Source organism: Harmonia axyridis, chromosome 5 (assembly GCF_914767665.1).
Source record: "Harmonia axyridis chromosome 5, icHarAxyr1.1, whole genome shotgun sequence".
Taxonomy (NCBI): domain Eukaryota; kingdom Metazoa; phylum Arthropoda; class Insecta; order Coleoptera; family Coccinellidae; genus Harmonia; species Harmonia axyridis.
In genome coordinates this window covers 35,399,126-35,410,595 of record NC_059505.1, presented here as the reverse complement: position 1 = coordinate 35,410,595, position 11,470 = coordinate 35,399,126, and the positions used below count along the sequence as shown (strand labels likewise).

Below are 11,470 nucleotides of genomic sequence, written 5' to 3'. Positions count from 1 at the left end.
CTCAATAGTCAACTCTACATGTTAAAATTACTGTGATGAAAAAGTCAATAATAAATTGTACTAATAAATTTCTACTATAAAAATACGAATTATACTTCCAGTTGCCTGATCACCCAGCTTGTTCTCCAGATCTGACCCCTAGTAATCATTGACTTCTTGCAGATCTCCAAATAATGCTGCATGGAAAGAAATTTGGTTCTAATGAAGAAGTGATTGCCGAAGTCGGTTCGGTAAGCCTTCCGGGAACTGCGACCATGTAGATCTTTTGTTCTCTACCCTACTCATTCTCATTCATAGAAACCCAAGGAGGTCATCAATGACGTTAATAAAACTGACAACCTCCTTAGAGGTCTTGGCCGTTACCTCTCTGGTATCCAGGACCGGATAATCCATCTGAATTGTTCTTAGGACAGCTAGCTCTAGACACTTGCATACCATGTGTTCAGCTGTTTCTGCTTCTGATACACAGAGCCTGCAAATCTCATCTACTGATTTCCCCATACGGTACAAATGATGTTTGTACCGGCAGTGTCCCGTCAGCAGTCCCACCATCTTCCGAAGCTCGGCTCGTGTCAGCTTCAAGAGCTTTTTGGCGTAGGTAGGTGAAATCGTCACGAATTTCTTTGCCTGAACAAGTCTAGGAGTGTTAATCGAGTGGATTATCCTGTTGTTCAACTCCCATAGCTAGATTGCTGTTTTATATTGGTCTTTTTCTAGCCCACAGAAAGGCTCAGGTCCAGAAGTTGTTAACCTTAATGCACTTTTTGCAAGTTCATCAGCTTTTTCATTTCCTTCAACCCCACAGTGCCCTGGTACCCATAGTACAGTCACCTTATTGCCTCTGGTCAGTTGCTTTATGGTGTTACGGCACTCTTAAGTCAGCAGAGACCCCTGGCAACATGATTCCGGGAGGAAAGGAATAGAGAAGCAGTGAATTAAATACTTATATCAGTACGTCAATTCTCAGTCTTCAAAGTGATAAATTGGATTCCAATTCAATCTTGTGGTATCAATTCATATCGATATAATTATTAATTATTATTTTTCTCATGAAAGCTTGAGGGGTAACGGGTTTTCTATATAATTTTTCCACATTCTAAAATAAAAAAAATGAGAATTTCACGGATACCTCTTCTTTATCGAATAAACTTTCACTTTTTGAGGAAAATCGGATTTCTAAGGAATTCAACGAAAGCATAAAATTTAGTACGAAAATCAATCACTTGTCCGAATTCCATCATTGCCATGAAAGAATTTTTCGAGCAAAAAATATAGGAAATAAAATTTCAAAAATTTATTCTGCTAAAACTTAACTACGTATTAAAAACGTGAATTGCTATGATTACACTGACTACAATATTTTTACCGAAAAGTCCTGGTTATAAAGTTCCGAGTAATAAATGTTTGATGATATTATTTTTCACATAATCATACTTTCTGGGTTACCAAAGTTCCAACCTTCAAAGTGGAGGATCTTGGTTCAAATTAACCTTGAACTCATCTTTTCATCACTTCTAGTAACCTTTTTTTTCAATATGATGAAATGATTTTACGAGGAAAATATGAACCATAGATTAAAATTCGCAGTGTTTTTCAGTGTGAAACAATAAAGTGAAAAAAACGATCAAATATCCTTCAATAAAGGATACCATACCTTACAAGCCTTTATCAATTTAGAAGAAAAACTTTGCTACGCATGACTTAGGTTGACTCATTTTTAGAGCTAAAAATTTGAGATTATATCAATAATGGTTAAAAAACTTCTTATTTCTCGTACAAATATACCTTGCTTTCCGATGTCACATTAAAGGAAATCAACATCAACAAAGAAAATTACATGGTAATGGGTAGCCTTGTAACAAATATGTAAATTATTATTGACAATAATAAATCCTCAACTAATCTGAATTAGTGAACTTTATTACCTACATGTAAAATATAAGTTACCGAACTTGTTTTCCTTGAATTTCCTGAATTCACCTTGATGAATAGCATTATTTTTTCTATGAATAATTCAATAATAAGCCGAAAGATCCTCGACATCATAGAATATCTTTAATAAAAAACCTATAAATAAATGTCACCCCTACGACTAAACGACCCTACGAAATAAAACAATTCAATAAAATAAAGCACGTACACGAGCTTTTAAGCGCTCGTTCATTCATGTGCCATTGGAAACTGCAGAACCGTATATACAGGATGAGTCTTTGACTTGTACATATAATTCAACCGAAGATTCCTGAGGTCAAGAGAAACACATTTTTCCTTTAGCATTTTTCGGATTCGGCTCTTTTGAAAATATATACAGGCTGTTCAAAATCCATGAAAAATTGAATTTTTAGTTAAAACTCGGAAATGGAATGGAACCGAAGAGAATGAGTATAGTTTTCATTGATGTGATGAATTTTTTCTAAACATAAAATTCCGTCAAAGTCCGGTCAACTCCAAAAAGCCCGCTATACTAAGAGAGAAAGACAATAGAATCAGAATAGTAAATTCTAGAACAAGTTGCAGAATGCGCTCCTATTCCAACACGAATGCGAAATTCGATAACGAGCGAAGAAGGAGCGAGTTTCCGAACGCAAGAGTGTTGGAATTGCCTTCTGCAACGAGTATTAGACGATATTTTCTCTAATTCTGTGGTTATTCCGTTCATTCTTCCACATCTTGTAGAACAAAATCGTGCGAGAATATATCAGAAACGCAAAGTTTTCATGGTTATATTTTATTATTCTATGTTGGTACTCCGAACTTTCCGCCACGGCTTTATCTGTCAATTCATCAATTTGCCTTAAAGAAATCAGTTCTGCCAACCAACATTTTTCAATGCAAAAATCACTAAAATATATTTATGGAAATATTTCATTAATTTCAATAAAAATGCGACGAATTAGAGAAAATAATGTATAATACTCGTACAGAAGGCTCATTCTACCACTCGTTCATTCGAAAACTCGCCACTTCGTGGCTCGTTTTCGAATTTTGAACTCGTGGAAGAATATCAATGCCTTCTGCACTTGTATTATAAATAACTATTCTCTATTTCAGTCAAGTTTTGAGAAATATTGTCGAAATACAATGAAAAATTAAGATTTTATGTCTTAGTGACTTTTGTATTGTATCTTGGCAGTTGGTGTGACTGTTGTGAAAATTGTCAGATTACGGAATTTGAATGTAAATCGTACGTTTCGAATTCTGAAATAATTTACAAATACGCATTAAATTCGTGAATTATGTCTGACGAAATCGATTTAACACAACCAGAATCAAGAGAAATTGCGAATGATGTTGCGAATCATTTCACTATATCCAAATTATATTATCTTGATAATTAATGTGTGTTGAATTTTGATAGGATTGGAAGTCATAGATAGACAACCACAAAACGAAAAATATAACTGAAAACAATGATGTAATGAGTTCATTACAGCACTGAAATAGAGAAAAAATAGTAAAGGAAAAAAGTGTTTCATTCGACCCCATCAATCTTCGGTTGAAAGATTCACCCTGTATTATAGGTGTAGTTTCAAAGTAATATAAATAAAATTATGTCATTGTTGACTGTTTACTTATCAAGATGGAGAGTTCTGATGATCAGATCCTCTTAAAATTCGATTTGAACATTCGAATAGTTATTTTTCTTATACTGGATGGAAGAAGACGAAAATTAAAGATTTCCTTGATGATTTTAAGAAAGAAAGTTTCATAAACGTGGGTTCGCAAACGATTTGTTATCGATTTATAGGGAGTTAAAATTTGATTTTCTCCTCATACCAACTGCACTTCACAAGATATTCAAATAACATAAGCATTTTTAGACACATTTTTCAAGTTTGATATTTTTGTGTCCGCTCTTTTCCTCCAGAACTCTGTTTGGTGAAACTCTGGAAGTTTAAAAAAATTGAAAAGAACCTTTGATCTATATATCTTAATAAAAATCATGTTTCGTTAACTTGACGATATGCATTCATAAAAATTGAAATATCCTCTGCTCCAATGGATTTGAACAGAATACATATTACTCATCATTGAGATTTCAACCAGCGAATTTTTTTATATTTATTCTCATTATAGGAGATGGCACTCTATTCTTCAAATATTATGATTCGAACATCTTTTTTTCTTCTAATATTTAAAAGGAAGGCATCAATGAAACTCATCCAACGTTTTCAAATTCAAGTCACAAACACACACAACTAAAATCTCTCATTATCGAAAGAAATATATACAAATTGAGCGAAATGTTTTGTGTTCACAGCTTCTCTTCGGGTTGTAGTCCAACTATTCGTTCAGTTTTATTCCAAATATCTTCACAGAATCCTATGTTATCGCAGTTTCTAGGCTTATGAAATGGTTTGCATCGGAAGATATTGAGGCCACCTTCTATAGTCTTACTCGATATAGCGTGTAGGATAGATTCTGCTGCCATTCTTGAATCCTAAAAATCAAGGATAATACAGTAATATAATTCTTCAATGTTCAAATTTTAAATATAAGCATTTTTTGACTATAATAAAATTGAATTAAATCGAAATTTAAAATTTGTGGATGTAGTAATCAACTAGTAAGAGTTTGTATGCCCAATGGGTAAGGGATGTTGATGTCACTGTTTCAAGACATGTTTTCAGATATAAATAAATAAAGAAGCATGTGAAATGATACCAAAGGCATTATAAGACAAATAACACATCAACAATGATATACCTACGTTGTTGTTATATTTTATGTTATACTTTCAGAACAGAGGCTTTCAAGTGTACACTGTCAGCTTGGTACTCTTAATGCATATCTTCATAGTATAACAATATTTTAAAGTTATCGAAGAAAATGAAACCGTTTTTATGAAAACTAAAAAATAGTGTAATAAATTTCAAGATAGCTTAGATACGTAGCAGAAATTGAAATTGGAGGTATAAAGATAAAATGAAACATGAAGATCCATATGAATAAGAAGGTAGAGAAATTGTGCAAAGAACATATCATCAGATTCAGAAACTGAGATAAAGTTCAAGTAATAGAAGAATTGAATAAAATTTCTCTAATACAAGAATGCGTAGAGGTCCAAATCCAATGAAAGTTGTTCAAGTTTTCAACCAATTGGAGTTTCGCTTAGAACCTATCAATCTGAATAGAACTCACCGTAGAAAAAATATTCGTCAATATCCCAAAGAATCTCCTAAAGAAAGCTTCTTCTGCCCCTGGTTCCTCATAGACGTCAAAAATAGGTGTTTGGACTAAACCTGGATCGACTGAAAAAACTTTAATTCCAAATTTTTCCAATTTTTTGTTCATCTCTTGAGCAGCCATTGTGTTCAATGCCTTAGAATTGGCATAACTCAATATACGACTTCCAAAATACAATTTTTTCCACGGTTTTAAACCGGAAAAACACAAGCAGTTGAGGTATGCTAGAAATGAATTCAAGAAAACAATTCTTGCACCATCGGATTTCTTCAAGAGATCTGTATAGAAAAAAAAACAGTAATTTTGCTAAAAGTAATCTAATGGTAAAGAAATATACATAGATATTCTTCATATAATATATGAGAAAAGGTACTGAACAAGAATGAGGGTCTGAGGGCCTTTAATAACGTTTCAAAGTGGAAAATTGATCAGATCACCAGTGAATGACTTATGAACTTCTCTTCATCCATACAAAAAGTTAAGGAAATTCAGAAATTTTGTGACCGTTTCAAAAGTTGTCAATTGTTTTTCGCCAAATGTTTATTTACGAGAAATTGAATATTTACTCTCTTGGATCTGAATGGTTTGCTCCTCGTTTGATAACTTTTTCAGTTCCAGGCTAGTTCTTGTCGTTTGTGTTTCTAAGATTTTTGGATCTGTTATTGTTTCAGTTACTTTCTTGACAATCAATTTTCAATCACACTCTGAAAATTTGTTCTGCAGCAATGCCTAGACATAAACTTAGTGGGAATGAAACCAATAAGTCTATTCTATTGGTATGATCGATGCGTATACATTTGAGAGCAATACAAAAATATTATTAACTTTAAATAAGAAAGCATATGTAAATGAAATCTCGGTATTAGCAGAGGAAATGTAAACGGAGCATCATACATAATACATTTCAACGTATGATACAAGAGTATCTACAGATGTAGTGATTGGTTTGTGTATTTGTGCACTGAATAAGCTGACATATTTATATTGAAGGGCCTCCTCTCCATTCAAACCAAATCCTTTCATCTTTCCTGCTGACGACAATATAAAAAAAATAATAATATCAATCTGAAACAAGAAAAAGTACCAGAAATGAGTAATAAATATAAGAGTTTCCATTATATTGATTTGAAGTAAGTGACCCATTCTGAAAATATAATCTGAAACTGAATATGTAGCTCAGAAACCACCATGACATTTATAAATTGGACAAGTATTAACCAAATGGTCAATGATTTCAATTTCTTTCAATAGAATACAATTTGAGGAGCATACTATTGCAACGAACATGGCTAGTCTTAAGTGGATTTAAATTATGTCGAATTATACCAGGAGAATTGAAACCTGGAACTTTCTCTAGAGGATCAACGATTAGACCTTTTTGAAGACATTACAAGAACTACATTCGGAAGGCCAAATTTCCTAGTCACTTTCATTAGATTGAAGGAAAGCATTAATCTTAAGGTTTGCGTGACTTTAATCTGGCAGTTCTAGTACCTAGGAGGTAAGATACAATTGGAAATAAGTTCGGGTAGAAATTAAATTTATCCCAAGATTTCTTGACTGCAACTTGTCTATGAATATGAGGCGGAAGTAAATGTGATAGCACTGTTGACCTATTAGGAGTTATGTTTCGAATTTCTTTCAATTTAGTAAAATCGTAGTTTGCTGGCTGGTTCATCGAAATCGAAAACGTGACAAAGACAGATAAGTGGACGCTCAAGTTCTACCACTACTCCAGAAGGTTTATGACTGGGTCATCTACTCGTAGAGATCCTTTGAGTACTTGTCGGATCATGCAACAGCTTCTTTTGAACGTAACTTGTGTTTTGGTTTCAATTGAAATAGTTCGTCGAAGGCATCGAGGCGTTAGTCCACATTCTCAAAGACTGTTGAGATGGATATCACTAACTCAAAATCATATGCGACTTTATTTGGAATGGGCCAATGAGCTCGTGAATTGGAACGATCAATGAAGGTCAGCATTGTTCATAAATGAATCGAGATATGGACGGTTTTCGAATAGTCTTCTGATGAAGATCAGTTTAGGTATCAGTCTGTTTGGGGAGGCAATTTTTCGATAGAAAATTACAGAACTGTTGCTGCTTGATGCTACCTTCAATGTGCAAATATACATAGAGTGAGTGAGTCAATATTATTCCTTTGTTTCATGGTGCTATTGAGCCTCATTTTAAGACGATAATGTGCTACACCATCGTGCGAAAATTGTCGATGAAGCTCTGGAAATCTATGCTATTTGGCAGTTTTCCGTCTCCTTGGTCACCAGACCTCAATTCCATTGAACACGCTTGGGACCAGCTACAAAGAGCTTTGGATACTCATCAACTATCTCCGCACACACTTCAAGAACTCAGACGGCTTTTACAACAACTTTGGTGAGAACTTGATCAAGGTAGTAGCCTTGATCAATTTGAATAATCTGATCCAAAGTATGCAAAGGCGTTTTTAGGATGTGGTCGATATTCGATGAGGCTTCTTTACTGAACTTTATTTTTGAATTTTTTTATTTCGATTAATTTTGTACAACAAATACTGAAATTCAAAATTGACCTAAAACTGTAGAACGAATAAAAAAATGGTCGGAAAAAATGAGTTAGACAATTGTGTAAACATTTAGATTGCTCATATTCAAAAGTACCCAGAATTTCTTAGTTACCTCACCTATCAGCAGATGTGTGAGCAAGAAATGTCCAAAATTATTGGTCTGCAAGATAATGTCTTGACCATCATCACTTGTCCTATTCTGATCAACGTGACCAACACCTGCATTGTTGATCAGAAAGTCTATCTTTGGCTCCTCTGCTTTAATCTCTTCTGCAAATTTTCGAACTGATGCGAATTTACTCAAATCCAAATGTTTTATTATTACATTAGGATTGTTTGTCTGTTTCATTATTTCATCCCTTTCTTTCACAGCGTTCCTCCTACATGCTATGATGACTCTGCACCCTCTGGAAGCTAGCAAGAGGGATGTTGTGTAACCAATACCTGCAACCAATAAATATACAAGTTTGAGTGACTTCACTGTTTCACCCCGAACGCCGGCCCTGATTGTTGATTTCCAATTTTTGGTAGTAAAACATAAAAAGTATGACACAAGTTTTAATCACTATCATGTACTGTACTCTACGGTTGAAAAAACTATGAAGCCTAAAGTAAGTAATTTTTTCAATGAAATGAGTCAGTGCAAACTTTTTTCGCTTATTCAGAATGACTCGAATGAGTAGTATCAATTATTATCTACTCATGACCATTTCTTTCAAGTAATTTTGAATGTAATGCTTCAATAAAAATAATCAGATTGCAATTAAGGAATCGAACAGTTCCCCTGATCGTTTGATATAGCAAAGGATTAATGATATTTGCTAGAACCTACTTCCATTAAAAAACAAGGTATTCGAACAAAAAAGAAAGGTACCTACATGTTTTAACCATTAAAAAATCGTTCATTATACATCACCTGAATTTCCGCCAGTTATGATGGCAGTTTTTCCATTCAAACAAGCAAAAGTGTTAGATATTCCTGGCTTTGAATTCATACGTATCCAAGCAACTAATATTTTCAAGCCGGTGAAAATGATGCAAAGTATTGTCCAAGGGATCTTAATGATCTTCTCAAAATCAGCCATAATTAAGCTATAAAATGGGTAGGAAAATAATTAGGTACTTTCGAAAGTAATTAAATACAAATATTTACGATGTTGGAAATTGAAACCAATAATTATTTTGTGAGCCAACTTTAACTGAATAACTGAAATCTTGTTGATTTGATATTTTTATTTCCAAGGCCACTTCATTTTGAAGTAAGTGCTTGAAAAGTAAAAAGATTTCCTATCTTCAATACTGATTAGCTAATTCAAAAAAAATTCTTTTTTTTTATATTATCGAAATATCTGTGTGTTTATTTCATTAACTCCCTGTATTACTCTGGGTTGAACCCTTTCTTAACCTCTCAATATAGTAGTGTAATGTGGGTATGGAAAGATTAGAGTATCTCCAAAATTTGAAATACAAAACTTCGAGTTATCGGATTATAGGAAATACGAGTAATATTGAATCTTCATGTTCTTCTTCATTTAAAACAATCTGATCGATCAGTAAGAAAAGGGCCGGCATTGAAAATGTGATTGAACAAAATGTTTTTAATAAAATGGACGTACATTTTGAATCGTATACATTTCTAGACACACAAATGAGATATTGAATGTTGACAATTTTTGGATGCATTATTGAAAGAATTGCTTTGTGCTTTGCCCTTTGCTAGAAAATGGAAGATATGCGAAAGTGGAATCACAGCCATCTCAATGTAGAGGGTGTTTTTTTAGAGCTACAGAACTTTAAATTGCAATAAAACAACGAGGGATTTTTCAATTGACATGAATTTTATTAATCCGCAAGATAATCTTGTGGAATTACATTTTAAATATGATTTCTGGCATATGACCGATACGGCTGGCTCGGATGTAGTCCAATCTGGACGTCCAATTTTCGATGACTTTTTCCAACATTTGTGGCCGTATATCGGCAATAACACGGCGAATGTTGTCTTCCAAATGGTCAAGGGTTTGTGGCTTATCCGCATAGACCAATGACTTTACATAGCCCTACAGAAAGTAGTGTAGCGGTGTTAAATCACAAGATCTTGGAGGCCAATTCACAGGTCCAAAACGTGAAATTAGGCGGTCACCAAACGTGTCTTTCAATAAATCGATTGTGGCACGAGCTGTGTGACATGTTGCGCCGTCTTGTTTGAACCACAGCTCGTGGACATAATGGTTGTTCAATTCAGAAAAGAAAAAGTTAGTAATCATGGCTCTATACCGATCACCATTGACTGTTACGTTCTGGCCATCATCGTTTTTGAAGAAGTTCGGACCAATGATTCCACCAGCCCATAAAGCGCACCAAACAGTCAGTTTTTCTGGATGTACCGGTGTTTCGACATACACTTGAAGATTAGCTTCACTCCAAATGCGGCAGTTTTGTTTGTTGACTTAGCTATTCAACCAGAAGTGCGCTTCATCGCTAAACAAAATAAAATGGGCGTAGTGCGCGATACGTATTCCGCACAGAACCATTATTCAGGCGTTAGTCTATTCACGATAAATTGCCAAACCATACTGAGAATAAATCACTTGACAGCTGTTAAATCGGTCGCCATCTTGAACAGAAATGCCAACTTAAACGTATATACCTCGAAAAAAAACACCCGTTATTATAACTTATTATAACAATTAAAATGTAAATATAACTCCGAAATTTTGTCATTTAGGTTAAGAAAACTCCCATGAAAAATATTCGGAATTTCCTAAGGACTTCAATAGACAAAAACTAAATCTAATACAGTAATACACAGGTTGTTTGGGGATGCTGTGGGAAGGTCCTGTCAACTTATCCAACATAAGGATCCTGTGCTTACTTGAGGAGGGCCGAAGAACCTCAACATTTTCGAACTTTTTTTAGTTTGTTGCTCATAACTTCTAACCTAATGAGTTTTCTACCAGAACGTTCAATTTTAAAGTTGTAGAGCATTAAATTCTCTACAATTTTGTATTCACAAACTCTTTCGTAAACCCAGTATTAATGTAGATACATTCGATCAAAATAATACTCCAGTAGACAAAGCAAAAAAGAGTTGGATCTGTTAGGGCGACAGTTTGGTTAGCGACGTCCCTGCTTCTACAGGTTGTTCGGGGGTGTTGTGGGATGACTCTGTCAAGTTATCCAACACGAGGACCCTGTGCTAACTTGAGGAGGGTCGAAGAACCTCAACATTTCCGGACTTTTTTCGATTTTTTGCTTAAAACATTCAACTTGCCTAGTTTTCGACCAGAACGATACAATGTTGTAGATAATTGAATTCCCTATAATTCAGTTTCCAGAAAATTTCACCTAAATCTTTTCTCAATCGAGATACAGCCAATCAAAATTAGAGGAATTTTCTCAACATGTCAAAAATTGGCAAAAAACAAAGGTTTTGATCGTCTAACTAACAATTACCAGCAGTTCTATGGTAATTATAAAAAACCTATATTGATGTGAAGAGTAGATATTTCAATGTTATAGTGGCATATTATCACCGTACTGTAAATTCCTATTAACCCATAAATAATATCAACCCTCAATAATCAAATCAACTAGCTGAAATCAATAAATAATAACCAAGAATTAATGGAAACTAATGATTGTATATAACCGAAAAAAGTCTGAAAATGTTGGGGTTCTTCAGCCATCCTCAAGTTAGCACAGGATGTTCGTTTTGGAT

At 34.1% G+C, this 11,470-nt stretch overlaps 1 protein-coding gene across 2 annotated transcripts in view; it reads right to left on the bottom strand.

Moving 5' to 3' along the window:
* Nucleotides 1–4,048: 4,048 nt before the first annotated feature.
* Nucleotides 4,049–11,470, bottom strand: part of LOC123680060 (retinol dehydrogenase 12-like) — a 28,395-nt gene continuing 20,973 nt past the window's right edge. For both annotated transcript variants that reach the window (XM_045617722.1, XM_045617719.1), the window contains exons 2-5: nt 8,666–8,841; nt 7,867–8,193; nt 5,143–5,465; nt 4,049–4,441 (exon numbers count right to left, since the gene is read on the bottom strand). In XM_045617722.1, coding sequence (XP_045473678.1) covers nt 4,256–4,441; nt 5,143–5,465; nt 7,867–8,193; nt 8,666–8,834 — 1,005 coding nt within the window. In that variant the 5' untranslated portion in view covers nt 8,835–8,841 and the 3' untranslated portion in view covers nt 4,049–4,255. The remainder of the gene's footprint in view (nt 4,442–5,142; nt 5,466–7,866; nt 8,194–8,665; nt 8,842–11,470) is intronic.